The 15,246-nt window shown below is 33.3% G+C and overlaps 1 protein-coding gene and 1 non-coding gene across 3 annotated transcripts in view; both read right to left on the bottom strand.

The window, feature by feature from the left end:
- The window catches only part of MARCHF5 (membrane associated ring-CH-type finger 5), a 58,707-nt gene that overhangs the window by 34,766 nt on the left and 8,695 nt on the right, over positions 1-15,246 (bottom strand). For both annotated transcript variants that reach the window (XM_074295866.1, XM_074295865.1), the window contains exon 2: positions 4,496-4,698. In XM_074295866.1, coding sequence (XP_074151967.1) covers positions 4,496-4,698 — 203 coding nt within the window. The remainder of the gene's footprint in view (positions 1-4,495; positions 4,699-15,246) is intronic.
- Positions 12,941-13,047, bottom strand: LOC141559318 (U6 spliceosomal RNA). The gene has a single exon (XR_012487366.1). It is a non-coding gene; the product is annotated as a U6 spliceosomal RNA (small nuclear RNA).

Below are 15,246 nucleotides of genomic sequence, written 5' to 3'. Positions count from 1 at the left end.
TCAAGCAAAACAAATATCCTGAATACATGATTTCTCTGTAAGGAAGTAACATATTTCATCAATGATCTTCTGGAATTATGGATGGTCATTACATTGATTAAAGTATTTACTGCTTTCAAAGTTATTTTTCTTTGTAGTATTGTTGTTACTGTATAAATTTCATTCTTTACCAGTTTGTCAAAGTTCTCAAAATTGGCATAATTGCTATTGTAAAAATTATTCTCTTAGTTTCCCTTTAGTTTCTATTTTCAAACTAGCTGTCCAAATTCTGCTTCCTTCCCCATTCAGCTTCCAGGATCTGCTTCCTGGGTCTGAATACAAAAGTAACTCAGTAATTATCCATAATTCTTTTCTTTTTATAACTGTAAACATTATAATAAGGTATTTAAAGGAACAAAATCATAGAGCACTAAATTATTAAGTTTAAATATCTGCCACAAAAAAATGAATGGGGACTTTTTTGGCATAGATTGCATACCTTAACATCTCTCAGTACCTTCCTGCAGTTTCAACCACCTTCTCTACAAAGTTGACTCAAATCAGTCCTTTCCAGGTCTGACTTCACTCATGAATTCCAAATCCACATTTCAATTGCTTCCAGATCATCTATACCTGGAAATCTCTCCTACCACTATTCCACAAAATCCTCATTCCTGGCTAAACCCGGCACCAATCAACTTTTCCAATCTCATCTCTTACTACTACTTCCTTCTGTCTCCTCTCACATCTTCCATTGTTCCACACGAGTAGGGTATCCTCTTCCTTTCTTTCTACAGACTGAATTCTGAACTATTCAAATGGTTCTTTCTCCATGTAGCCTCTTTGAACTTTTCAATGAGCAATATCCTCCTCTAGACCTTAAACAGAACTATTTTATGTTTTTTAACCCAATTATGCATTAGTTATTTGAAAATGTATTTTATTCTACTTCTCTCCCTCAGTAGAGTGTACACGATGATAAGTACAGTGGTATATCGTCTAAACTTTATGTCCTTCCCCTATCTCGGCTTTTAATACAGTTAAATATTTAATAAATGCCTCTGGATTGAAATTTTTGGTTATTACGAAAGCCTTGATTCCCATTCTTATAAATTTTGGTAAAAATATAAAAATAAATGTAATGACTAAGATAGATTTGAAATTGAACTAGAGAAATAAGATGCAAATTCTCCCAAAATTTGATGTAACAATATCATCGACACAGACAATCTACAACTCAGACAAGGCATCACAAGAGATGGGAATATGTTTATGTAGGCCTACTGTAGGCTTAGATCCATGGAAAACTCCCATAATGTCATGGTAATAGATTATCAATGCAGTGGATCACCAATGTAATGGCTAATCATAGTTAGTTGTTGACAAGAGGTCTTCACAATTACACTAGGAAAAATGGATGTTGTCTTTTCTATTAATAGCTAAAAATACTGAACTGTCAATAAAATTTAATAAAAATGTTTGTATTTTCCTACACTGAAAGGTCAGTTCTCAGGTACAACATAATGGAAAGTCTTTACTTAGGAACTTAAGGGTGAATTAAGGTAGAGACTAGAGACTTAGATTTAATGTAAATAAAGCAAAATGCATTCATACATTTTGATATACACAATATACTTGTTTTTGAAAAAGATCTTTCTCTCATATAATAATAAATTATGCTAATCACTTGTGTGTGGGATACAAATAATAGCTTTGAATTCATACTCAATAACAATAAAAAAAGCAGGATACCCTCAGAAATTTAAAACAAAGGAAAATATTGTGGTTGATTTAAAACTTCTCATTTAAAAATATAATCTTCCTCTCTTCCTAGCTATTTGATCCTAGACAAGTCACTTAACCCCAATTGTCTCAGGGGAAAATTTTTTTTAAAAATTTAAATACATACACACACACACACACACACACACACACACACACACACACACAGATACATATAAATAAATAAATAAAAATCTTCCTGTTGGTTAACAAATATAAATGAGAGTTTATCAGGTAGCCTTATGTTCCTTAATTGTTGACTTAGGAAGTTTTAAGTAATCTTCACCATCCCCAAGTATCCCTTTCTTGGCTTTGTCCATCAGGCTTTTCTTTGCTATGTACTTAGAATATAGCAAATTTAGATAAATGAATCTGATTATATGAGAAAAGAAAAAGTATGCATAAATGGCAGGGAGAATCAATATATGGTTAGAATAATGTATTATTAAACAAAATTATAATCCGAAAATTAATTGTAAATCTATGTATGTATAATTAAACACAATTCTGTATATACTTGGTGCCTGTGTCATGGTTAATGCCAAACGGCTAATTATAAATAATATCCAATGGCTTATCTTTTTTGTTGACCTCTTCAGGTACTATTTGATGTATCAAGACAATAAAAGAAAAAGTATCAAGAGGGTGATGGGGAAAGAGAAGGATAGTTTATCACACTATCAAAGACCATTTTGATGTGAACAATGTTGCCCCTTAAAAAAGAAAGCCATCAGTTACAGCTTTTTCATTATCCCCCTGAAAAGACAATTATCAACCCAAAAGCACAATTGATTAATTTATTAAGCCCAAAAAGAATATCTGAAAGTTTATGGGTACATAAGGGTTTTTGTCAATTTAATCACAGGCTTTATATTTATTTCACATATTAAGATCTGAAGCCTGGAAAAATGCTCACTGCATCTCATAGATAATTTAAGAAAGTAAAGGTGCAGACTTAAAAAGGGCAGTTGAATTCCTCATCTCTCAAATTGCACAATGATTTTACATTACATTTAGTTCTCAAACCTTAAATCACTAAATAATCCACTTCCAGCAAAAGTTAAGATCAGCTAGTTTTCTGGGGCAATATACCAAAAGGAAGGGGATTCAATCTAATATAATTACATGTAATTGAGAAGGGAAGGAGGAGGGCAAAAAAAGAGGAAAGACAAAAGCAATTAGAAGACTCTTAAGAGGCAGAAAAGACCACTTGAAAGGAAGATAGAAGAGAACAGAAAGCAAGTGCATACAATTTGCCAAGTAGGAAAGCTAGGCAAAAGAAGGTACATTGACATCCTGTTTATGCTTAAAGAGTGAGTAATTTATAGAAATCAGCCTTTGTGATTCCTGAGGGATTACAATTTTCCAGTTTGAGAAACTGCTCTAAACTCTTTTGGCAGAGTTAATTAATGTTATGATAGGGTCTGGAATTACACACCAAGGTATATAACTTGCCTTATAGAAGATCCACAAAGAACTCACTGTATTTGCTATTCATTACCTGAAACATTTATCTTTAAATTGGCTAAAGAAAGATATACAATTCACTGGAACTAAAAGAAGAAAGGCAGTACTCAAAGGAACAAGAATGAAGGCTTCTGAAGATGTCCTCTACATTTTTTGAATCTAAACTCTTCATATGTACTCAGTAATTAAAAATGCCCACTAATCCCCCAGGAATAAATAAGACAGCAGAACTGAATAAGGCCAGAATCATGTGGAATATAGTAATATACTTCTTTTTCTACCTGTTGCAAGCATCTAAAGAAGATTATTTTTGGCTTTTTCTTCACATCCTCTTCCCTCTTCTAGGAATTACTTTTTTCCTACTTCTCTATATTTTTCTCTATATTATACTAAAAAAGAAATAAAAATAGCCAAATATGGAAGCATTGTGCATGTGGCTCATTTGGAATATATTTTTATACTTGAAAAATATTTTTTATCACATCTGCCTGCATTAATTGCATTGTCTTATTTTAGAATAAGTTCAAAGAGAATGAGAAGCATGTAACAGCTAAAATAACAATTTCCCCCCTAAAACTTCTTTTGTTTTGGCTTTCCCAGAGCCCAGATTTTTCTAATTCTTTTGGATCAATAACCTTATAACAATATACCCAACCCTGTTTCATGAAGGTTTTTTAGTCATCTCTTACGATTCTAATTCCTAGGAAAGAAATAGTTTCAAAGAAAGAAAATTGCAAAATGAGAATCTAGTGGTTGAGTTTTGAGTATAAATTTTTCTAAAAAACGTAAAAATTCAACTTTAGCTTTAATAATCTCAATCCTTCAAATGTGAACCAATTAATAGAACCAAGAGTATGTAAAAATAAGCAGCAAAATATTAAAATGAATGTGAAAAAAGAAAAGGGGTAATTGCTCTCTTCCTCCAAACATATATCATTAGATAAAAACAGAATTAGTTAAGTCTTAGTGTATTTTAGTTCTTTTTCTTAATTATGGTAAAATATGGTCAAATAGGTAGTAAATTCCTTTTTCTATTCTCAACAAAAGTTTATAATGTATTTGAGAATATATATGTTCATATTATGCTATGAATTACAGGCACAGAAAATGTTAATGATTCTCAAGTAAGAACACTGTACATATAAAGTGATTATAAGAAAACAGATTAAACCAAAACAGACTCTTAATTAAAATGGCTCCCAGGAAGTCCATGCAAATGATAAGATTTAAATATATTATGTTCAAATTTGAGAGACTTTCAACTTACCCAACTTTGGAAATACTATTAAGTATTCTGCATTGCACTGAGGACATGCTACTCGTGCTGTACTATTTCCTCTTTGTTTTTCATCTACCCAGCGCTGCAGACAAGCTTGATGAACCCATTTTGTAGATCCTCTGCACCTGCATGGTCTCACCCACTCAGCTGTTCTATCATCTTCATCAGTAGCAAAACATACCCAGCAACTTCTAGAAATTCAAATAAAATAAAATCAATGTTAAAATATTAGTAAGGACAGTAACACTCAAGAATCATTATGTTGAAAAAAAGTTTAATAAATGTAACCAATATGAGTATAGAGTTAAAAAATTATGATAAACAACATAATGAAACAATTTATGCTGCTGTTGTGAACTATTTCAATTCAAACATTTAATATGCATTTACAACATCTTGTCTGCATTTGCATTGTTCCATTTTTAGACTAAGTTCAAAGAAAATGAGAAGTAGCATTTTATTAATTCCATGTAACATCTAATAAAGGCCCTATGTTAGGCATTGGGTGTTATAAATATGAAAAAAAAAGTATAATTTTTGCTCTCAAGAAGTTTATGATCTAGTTGGAGACAAAGATAAATTATATAAAAAGGAATAATAATAACAATTATTATTTTATCTACCTTACATTTATAAAGAAGCTTTATGGTATGTGAAATTCTTCAGAAACATCCTGTGATTTTAAATATTATCCCCATTTTACAAATGAGGACACCTGAGGAGTTCAGAGATGTTAAATGATTTATCAATAATATCATAGCCAAAGGTAAGAGTTAAAATCTGAATGTAGGTTTAGTAACTTTATGTCCAGCACTATATCAGGCTGTATGATCATTGTTTTTTAAAAGTGAAAACTTTCACTGCCTCTCCCCACAGTACTTTCCTTTAAAATTTTAAATTAAAGTGAAATGCAAACACCTCCAGGCTAAGAGAAACATCAAGTGGGGACCCCTAAGGCAAGTTGGGTTTGGCTGGAGCCTCAACCAGAACCACAGGAACTTTCCCCTCCTGGCCTGAGCTACATGTGGAGTCCATTGTCTGAGTTTGGAAAGACTGAGAGAAACTTGGCTGATTAGGAATGCTCTGACCTTTAGGTCTGAAATTTCAGGTCAGAGTGTTAGCATCTCTAATCATGGTGATTCTGCTCTCATTCCAGACTCTGCTCCTGAGTCTTTACACTTGTGTAGACTGGGCTTATGTGAGTACTTTCTATATTCTGCTTTTCTTTTCAAGTCCATTTATGCATTGGTTTTTTTCACACTGGAACATAAATTCCTTGAGGCTAAGGTTTTTTGTATTTGTATTTGTAGAACTTTGTGGTTTTTCTTTCTAGTGCTCTCAATGTATGTCATGTCAAAATAATCTTACTTTGTTTTTGAATGGTATACTAGATTGGTAGATTAGGAAAAAGTCTTGCCACAACAGTCTTAATTTCTTTTTTGAAAGATTTGTTTGATTGGTCTATCAGGAAAAGCCGTTTTCCATATTAATTTCCAATAGTCATTCAATTAGTTACAAATTCACTTACTTTTTACCAATTAGCTCACATCTTTTCTAAAACATCAACATGAGCTATTAAGTCAGTGCTTTGCTACATATACTACATCTTTGCCTAAGAGAGGAAGTATTCCAGTAGGCCCATGGTAAAGAAGTGTAGAGTCAGGAGCAGAGCTGCAGTGAAGGCAGAAGCACTATCCTACACCCAATAGAAGTGCTACCACTAATCCTTCTCATTAGGAAAAAAAAATGTATTGGCAAAGAACCCAACCAGAGAAACTTAAGACAGGGCTGGGGAAGAACAGGGATCATCTTCTGAGGAGGACATTGAGGAGGAAATCTTCTACCCCAAATAGCTCCCTACCCAGAGAGAATTTATAAAAGAACTCAAAAAAAGAATTTAAAAATAAAATGAGAGACATTTTAGAAAAATTAAAACAACCACCCAAAAAGATTACGGGGGAAAAAATTAACTAGAAAAGGACAAACAGAATCTTAATGACAAAAATAAGTCTTTGAAAATTAGAATTGAGCAAGGGGAAGCCAGTGAAGTTATGAGTTCAAGAAATTACAAAACAGAATATAAAGAATGAAAAAATAGATCAGAATGTGAAATATAAGAAAAACAACATCTGGAGAACAGATCAAGAAGAGAAACTATAAGATAAAGTGGACAACTTGAAAACTGTGACTAAAAAAGAACTCTGACATAACAATGCAAGAAATAATCTAAGAAAATTATCCTGGAGTGACAGAACATGAGGGGAAAGTAGAAATAGAAAAAATTTGTCAATCTTTTGTGGGAAAACACATAAGGAACATTATTGCCAAATTTTGAAACCTCAAGATCAAAGAAAAAATTTTGCAAGAAATAAGAAAAAAAATTCAGCTACAATTAGAATTATACAGGACTTAGCCACAGGTCCTAGAATCTTATATACTGGCAATCAAGAGAACTAGATTTGCAGCCAAAAATATCATATCCAGAAAAAGTATCCATATTATTGAATAAAAAAAAGAAAAATTCAATGAACTTACAGATTTTCAGGACTTGCAACCAAACCTGAACTAAAACATTTATCAAAGATCAACTTCAAGGACAAATTGGTTTTTATATGGAAAGGTATACCAAAGTTGAGTATGATGAAAGAGGGAGGGAGGGAGGGAGGGAGGAAGGAAGGAAGGAAGGAAGGGAAACCACCTAGGAAAAGGTAAAAATAGTAATTACAAAAGAGTTCCAGAGGAAGATCTCAGAGGGGGAAAAGGACTCATTCACATCAGGAATGGGTTAAATAGGCAACACTAAATATTTACCATGAAGTATACAGCGCCCTCCAAAATCTATAAAGAAAGCTACATATGTCAGCCACACTAATATTGTTTTAGGAACATGTTTACATCTGAGTAAATGAGTGTGTATGTATATTTTGATGTGTGTATGTGTGTATATATATATATATATATATATATATATATATATATATAAAGGCAGGATGAGGGTCAAAGAATAAAAGATTGTTTTCAAATCTAAGGCCATCATCCCTGATTATAAAAGTCAGTCCCTGTCCCCAAGGAACTTACTTTTTTTTTTTTTCCTGGGAAGATAAACTCCATCCTTGATTATCCTTTGATATTTTTATGATGTTTACTTATGAAACTCCTTATGAGTTTCAGTTTTCTAATTTAAGTTTCATTTCTCCAATTTAATTTTATAACTTTGGAAATCAAATAAGTGCCCATCTATTATTTCTCACAAGATAGATAGAGGGAATGAAGGGAGAAAAAAAAATAAAAATGTAGCAGAGAACAAAAGAATAACTTACAAAGAAGCAAAGATGAATATAATCTCTCCTACAATTATATATCCTTTCTTGAACTGTTAATTTATTCTTATATATTTTGAATCCTCCTTGATGTTCTGCTGAGCACTTGACAATGTTCTGTTTGCTTTCATTTTTTTCTATTCTGTTTTTCTTTTTTTTTAATTAAAAAATTGAGTAAAAAAAAAGCAGTGATAATGGTTAATCTGTTTTTCTGTATTCTGGGATCTAGTTCATTTGAAATAGGTAATTAGATCTCATCTATGGGCAGCTACATTCTCTTATAACTACATCTCCTATAACTGTTGGTTATGAATCCTGTTAATAATTTTATTTTATAATTCAAAGATCATCCTCCTCAATTAAATTGAGCAGTTTTACATTCTATTCTAGTAGATGTTTCTATCCTTTCTCTGATTTTCCTAATATAGCTGTCCCCCAAAATAAAACCAGATTCTCAAGACACCCCCTTTTTATTACTCTTAGCTTTACTTATCAGCTTTAACTTATTCTGAGCTTTACACTTTCAGAGCTCTTCATTTACCATTCCTGATTCTTACTCTTATAGAAATCTGATGAAGCTCTCCCTCTTTGACCCTCGTCCACAGCATACTTCATTCTAGTAGTAGAATGTAAACTCCTTGAGGATGTCAGTTTTTCATTTTTTTCTTTGAATCTCTAGGACCCAGAGGAACATCTTCACAAAACAGGAGATACCTAGTACTTTTAAAATTAGATTACATATATTGGGTTTGTGTAGAATTAATCAAGTGAAGACATTCTCATGGAAATAGTCTTAAACTATGTGACTCGAGACTTCATAATAATAGAGCTATAGCTAAAAGGCAGGTGTTTGTCCCCTCCTATTTCCCATCATCTTTTAATTAGCATTTAAGTACTTTTTTAAAAAAGGTAATGATGGCTTTGAATTTTCTTATCCAAGGATATAAGCTTGTATAGCAAGTCTCTAGGGAAACAAATTAAGAGTTTATTATTATTGACTTGTATTCTTTGGTTTCTGGGTTAGATTTTCCCATTAGAATGTAAACCTGGACTCCTCCAAAGAACGGGAGAAAAGGCTAGCCTTGGGAGGGGGGGAGTTTGGGGGCTTCTGCATTCAGGCTATTTAATCTGGTATTTTTGCAGTTTATGCTTTGCATTTCTTTGCTGACAAACATCTTGTCATATGGAAGATGCCCTTTCTCACAATAAATCCTTTTTTCTTTTTTTTTTTTATTCCGGAAAGTCTGTTTTTGAGGATGTTACTGTCCCATTAAGGTTGATTGTTTTGCTTTTGTTTTTAAATTTATGTCAGACCATGCCTCTCTTCTATTCTCTATCACAAATCTAAGATGGACGGATTATGTTCTCCCAAAGTCCTTTTTTTATCCCATGTTCATCCCAGGAACCAATTTCTCCTGAATAATGAATATTACAGTAAAGACTATTCGAGAAATTACTAGATATTTTGCTTCTAGCAGAGAGCACATTCCAGCAAGTTTCCAGACAATTAAAGTTCCCTATTGATGGGTACAGCTTCTACGGGAAATGTAGCAGTGATCCTGAGGTCCCCTAACCTTAGAGTACTATTGTTTTCATAATCTGTCTGTCAATGACAGCTATACATTTCTTCCCCTAGAATTTAGGGAAGATATAACAGTGATCCTGAGCTCCTCTGACCTTAGAATGCTATTGTTCTAACAATCTATCTGTCAATGATTCTAAAGTCTTCTGGCTTAATAATATAGTCCTAGAAACTTTGCATACTGCCAGATAACAATCCCTAGTTCTGGTGATAACAGGGTTTCTGAGATAAATGAGTGAGGTGCAATCCGAGACCACTCCTCAGTTCTATCTCTGGGTCATAAAATTACCATATCAGTGACATGAAGGACCATACCTGTCTTTTCCTATAAATTTTGTCTCCTTGCTCCTGGTTTTTTGCTAAAATCTTTTTGGAGCTTAACCTGTTTCATTTGGCATTACAATTATAATGAACTTTGCTCCTTGACTTGGAGATGGGCTCAAGTCTGCAAATTCTTTCTCAAGATACAACACCAATCTGCGACCCCAACCTTTTGAACCTCAAAACTATCACATTTATCATGCTTGTGCATTCGTTCTCTGAATTTTACTATCATACTTCAATTGCCTTTTTCCTCCACCCCTTCTCTCACTTCATTTTGAGGAAGCGTCCAAGTCAGCTGTTCCTCATTCTCTGGACTTTGCAACCATGTTCTTGCATGAGTACCTCCCTCCACCATCTCCCTGATATTTTTCTTTTTCCTGAGACAATTGGGATAAAGTGACTTGCCCAAGGTCACACAGCTAGGAAGTGTCTGATTTGAACTTAGGTCCTCCTGATTTCAGGGTTGGTGCTCTATCCACTGTGCCATCTAGCTGCTCCACTCCCTGATATTTTTTCAAGTCATGTTGAATGGGATAAATTGAGTGAAGAACTCTCCTGGGAATGTGGCCTTGAACTAAGTCCTAATTGAGACTTGAGAATTTGAAATAATAAGTTGAGTTATAACTTAAAAAACTGCAGGTGTTCCATTGTCTTGGAGGAAGATTTCCCCTCCATTCCCTCTCATCTCTTAATTAGCATTTAAGTACTTCTTTTAAAGTTGAAAATGACTTTGGGAATTCAGGTAACAATTCTCTCATTCAAAAATATCTGCTTGTATAGCAGTTCTGTAGTAAATTTGAATTAAGAATTTATTTACTACTATTCTTTTGTTCCTAGGACAAATTTCAGAATTTAGAGTGTAAACTTGGCCTCCCCTAGACAATGGAAGAAAAGATATGTGTGTGTGAAGAGCTTCTGAGGGAAGGGTCAATATAATCTTGTGTTTTGCAATTTGTACTCCTCTACTGAGACCCTGTCTGTTGGGAATTGCCCTTTCTCACAAGATTGAACTTTTTACCTTGAGAGTCTCTGATTTTAATTTGAATAAGGTGATTGTCCCACACAATGTGTTGTAATTTATCCATTAGAAGGTAAGCTCCTTGAGAGCAGGTATTGATGACCTTTTTAAGCTTACTCTCTTCCCTTGTCAGGAAGAAGTCCAAGCAGCTATAATCAGGCATAACCAAGTCCCGGACTATCCAGTTGGTATAGTGATTTGTAAGACTGGTATCAATCTCATTTGTCTATCCCTCAGTCTAGGAGCATCCTTAAACAACTTTTGAGATATGGATTAGCCTAACTTTTAGAGAGATCTGAAACCTGATTTGCCAGGTACTCCATCTAGCACCCCTCCTTGATCTACCCAATTCTTCTTGGCACTTCTCCTCATCCCCAGAAACTCCTAATGTTATATTTCCCTATAAAAAGTGTATCCATGATTAAGATCTTTGCCAAATCCTTTTCAGAACTAAACTTACTTTGAGGTACTCTCTCTCTGCCTCCTCACAGTGTCTTCCCTTTAATGGCATCTTTATCCATACTATAATATAACTAACACTGGCTAGTCTGCTAAACTTAGTTAAGGATTTAACCTGCTAGTCAATAGCATATCCAGGCATATCTTAATGGATTCTTCCAAACTTCTTGGTAATCCTATTGCTCTTCCAATTCTATTTCATATTTGCTACTCCTGATCCCTATTTATTCCCCCAACATTTTAATATAACACCTAGCACATAGCAGGCACTTGATAAGTACCTTTTGATCAATAATCCTATGGTCATGGTATTTTTCTCTCTAAACCACCTTCCATTTATTTTATTTTCAATCTGTTTATACATACTGTCTCCTCACTCCCAAACTCCCAGTCATTCAGACTTAGAATCTAAATGTAATTCTTCTCACTCTCTTATCCTCCATAATCAATCTGTTGGCAAGTTCTATTAATTCTGCTTCCAGTTTTTCTTATGAATCGTCTTTACTCTCCTTTTATACTGCCCACAATTTAACCTAGATCTGCATCCTAGTGCCTGTCAGAGACTAAGCACTTAATAAATGCTTGATCACTTACAGAGAGGCAGAACTGGATTTTGAACCCAGGACTTCTGATTCCAAAAATACAGTTCTCTTTTAAAGATTACCATACAATTTGTATTCTAGTAAGCATCTGTAGATTTGATTGTTTGGAACAATATAAAAGCTCTTCTAATTTAAATGAAATATAATGTCAATGGAATTATTTGACAAAGGATATGGGTATCAGGGAAGCCCCAGGACCTTCTTGATACATTCATTTCATTAGTTGCAGAAAAACTGTTAGTTTTATCTCTTATTAACTGGGGCTTTAGCTCAAAGACCTAAATAAAATTAATTGTATATGTGTGTGTACTTATTTATGACAACTTTTCTATTTTTTTCCTACAAGGAATAAAACACAATCTTCATTCCATTATTTAACTGGATTATTTCTCAGAGTACCCAGAGATGCTGACACAGGTGAAATAAAGAAGTGAAAATTAAAACTTCTCAGTGATTATTATACCTAAAGGTCACCAAGAATAAAAAATGAAACTCACAAATGGGAATTAAAAAGGAAAAGAGAAGCAGCAGATAGAGCTCACTCCCTTTAAACTTTTGGAATTTGAATAATACAAACAAGATAGCTAGCTAAGAAGAGAGAGGTTTCTTTTTCTTTCTTTTTCTTGCTGAGGCAATTGGGATTAAGTGACTTGCCCAGGGTCACACTGCCAGGAAGTATTAAGTGTCTGAGGCCAGATTTGAACTTCTGTCCTCCTGACTTCATAGGTGGTGCTCTATTGCTCTATCCACTACACCAACTAGCTGCCCCCAAGGTTTCTTTTTTTCTAATAGTTTTTTTGGTTGTTTCTTTAGAACGTAAGGTTTCTTTTAGAAAATATTCATGAAAAATTTAAAAAATGTTTAAATGAACACCAAAAAAAAAAAGGGACTATTTCCACATCATAGTAGATAAGAAAATGAGAATCAAATGATTAACGATTACTTTTCTTTAAGAAAAAAAAAAAATTACTTGCTTTTCTGTACTTCTAAACTTCTGTTCTCTTTTGGGAATTTTTTTTTTTGGGGGGGGAATACATTTTATTTTTTTTAATTTTATTTATAAAATTTTTTTGACAGTATATATGCATGAGTAATTTTTTAAAATAACATTATCCCTTGTATTCATTTAAAAATATGGAATGCTTCACGAATTTGCGCGTCATCCTTGCGCAGGGGCCATGCTAATCTTCTCTGTATCGTCCCAATTTTAGTATATGAGCTGCCGAAGCAAGCACTTGGGAATTTTTTTTTTTTTTAAAGCTTTACATATATATTCTTTTCCTTCTTTGAAGTCCTTTTTTTTCTGAACTTTTCCCGTTCAATTTATGCATTTAAAAAATGTTTCAATGTTTCTTTCTTTGCTCTATCTACAATTCTATTGCTAACTCCCCTTCCTAACCAATTCTCTTCTTGAACTGAGGGGGAAAAAAGCCCAAATAGGCACAATCCACTGAAATCAACTAAAAAATAACTAATTCTGCCCCTTAAGAATATCATTTCCATGTCAGGAAGTGAGTAGCATGTTTTAATATTGATCCTCTGGAATTGTGACTAATCATTTCAATGATCAAATTTGTCAAGTCTTTCAAGAGTTGTTGTTGTTTAAATAATTCTATTTTTGTTACTGTAAATTTTTCTTGGTTCTATTCTTTCCTCTGTATCAATTCATAAAAGTTTTCTTAGATTTTCCCTGAAATCATCTCCTTCATTTCTCATGGAACAATGATATTCAACTACATTCATATACTTTAATTTGTTTAGCTATTCTCCAGTTGATGAAAACTAAGCATCCTCTTAAGTTTCTAGTTCTTTCAAACTACAAATAGAGCAGCTATAATTTTTGTGTAAGTCCCCCTTTTTCTTTATTTCTTAGGGGTATAGAATGTCAGCCACATCTGAAAGAAAAGGGGAAAGATACAGTGAAAAGGAAAATAAAAAAATTAATCAAGGGATAAATCTATTAAATGTAAAATACACTTGGATGCATAAAGCTGTACTAAGGTTTTTTCTTAAAAGGATAAACCCTAGTGAAAATAGGGATTAATTATTTTGGGCATTATAACTCTAATTTTTTTTTGTTTGTTTCTTTTTTTCTTTTTTTAAATTAAAGTTTTTTATTTTCAAAACATGTACAAGGATAATTTTTCACCACTGACCCTTGCAAAACTTTGTGTTCTAATTTCTCTCCCCTAAATGGCAAGTAATCAATATATGTTAAACATGGTAAAAATATATGTTAAATCCAATATAGGTACATAATTTATATTTATTACATCTATACAATTATTTTGCTACACAAGGAAAATCAGATCAAAAAGGAAAGCAAATGAAAAAAAAAAAAATCCAAGCAAACAGTAACAAAAGAAAGGAAAATGCTATGTTGTGATCCACACTTAATTTCCACAGTCCTCTCCTTTGAATGTAGATGGTTGTCATTATAACAAGATCATTGGAACTGGCCTGAATTGTCTCATTGTTGAGAAGGGCCATATAATCTTGCTGTTGCCGTGTACAATGATTTCCTGGTTCTGCTCATTTCACTTAGCATCAGTTCATATAAGTCTCTCCACGCCTCTCTGAAATCATCCTGCTGATTGTTTCTTACAGAACAATAATATTCCATTCACATTCATATACCATAACTTAAACTTATTCAACCATTCTCCAATCGATGGGCATCCACTCAGTTTCCAGTTCCTTGCCACTATAAAAAGGGCTGCTACAAACATTTTTGCACATATGGGTCTCTTTCCCTCCTTTATGATTTCTTTGGGATATAAGCCTAGTAGAGAGACTGTTGGATCAAAGGGTATGCACAGTTTGATAACTTTTTGAGCATAGTTCCAAATTGCTCTCCAGAATGGTTGGATCCATTCACAGTTCCACCAACAATGTTTCAATGTCCCATTTTTTCCACATTCCCAACATTTGTCATTATCTTTTCCTGTCATCTTAGACAATCTGAGAGGTATGTAGTAGTACCTCAAAATATAATTCTAATTTCTATAAGGAGGTATTTCATTCATTATCAAGTAGTTCTCCACAAAAGATTACTTAAAGAAGTACCAATGGGGAAAACCTATTTTAGTAAAATAATGGATACTTAGGCAACACAAGAAAATAAATAGATAAGTGCTAGTCACTATGCTTAGCACTGGAGATACGAGTAAAAACAAGCAAGGCAGTCTCGGCCCTCAAAGAGCTTATATTCTTATGGGAGAAAATAATCCATAAAGAGGTATGGAAAGGGAAGGAAGAAAGTATAAAGTATCAAAAGGAAGAAAAGGTGGAAAATGATGCACAGGTATGATCCACTATGGATTATGGTAAAAGCTTATTTATCAGAATCAGAAGATCTAATGGTGAAGCTTAACATTCCAGTGGAAGGGAGAAAAGAATGAATAAGAATGATAGCCAGAGAGATATCATGGTAA

This window comes from Sminthopsis crassicaudata, chromosome 2 (genome assembly GCF_048593235.1).
Source record: "Sminthopsis crassicaudata isolate SCR6 chromosome 2, ASM4859323v1, whole genome shotgun sequence".
Lineage (NCBI taxonomy): Eukaryota > Metazoa > Chordata > Mammalia > Dasyuromorphia > Dasyuridae > Sminthopsis > Sminthopsis crassicaudata.
Note: the sequence above shows the minus strand (reverse complement) of the source record. Positions and strands in the feature narration are given on the sequence as shown.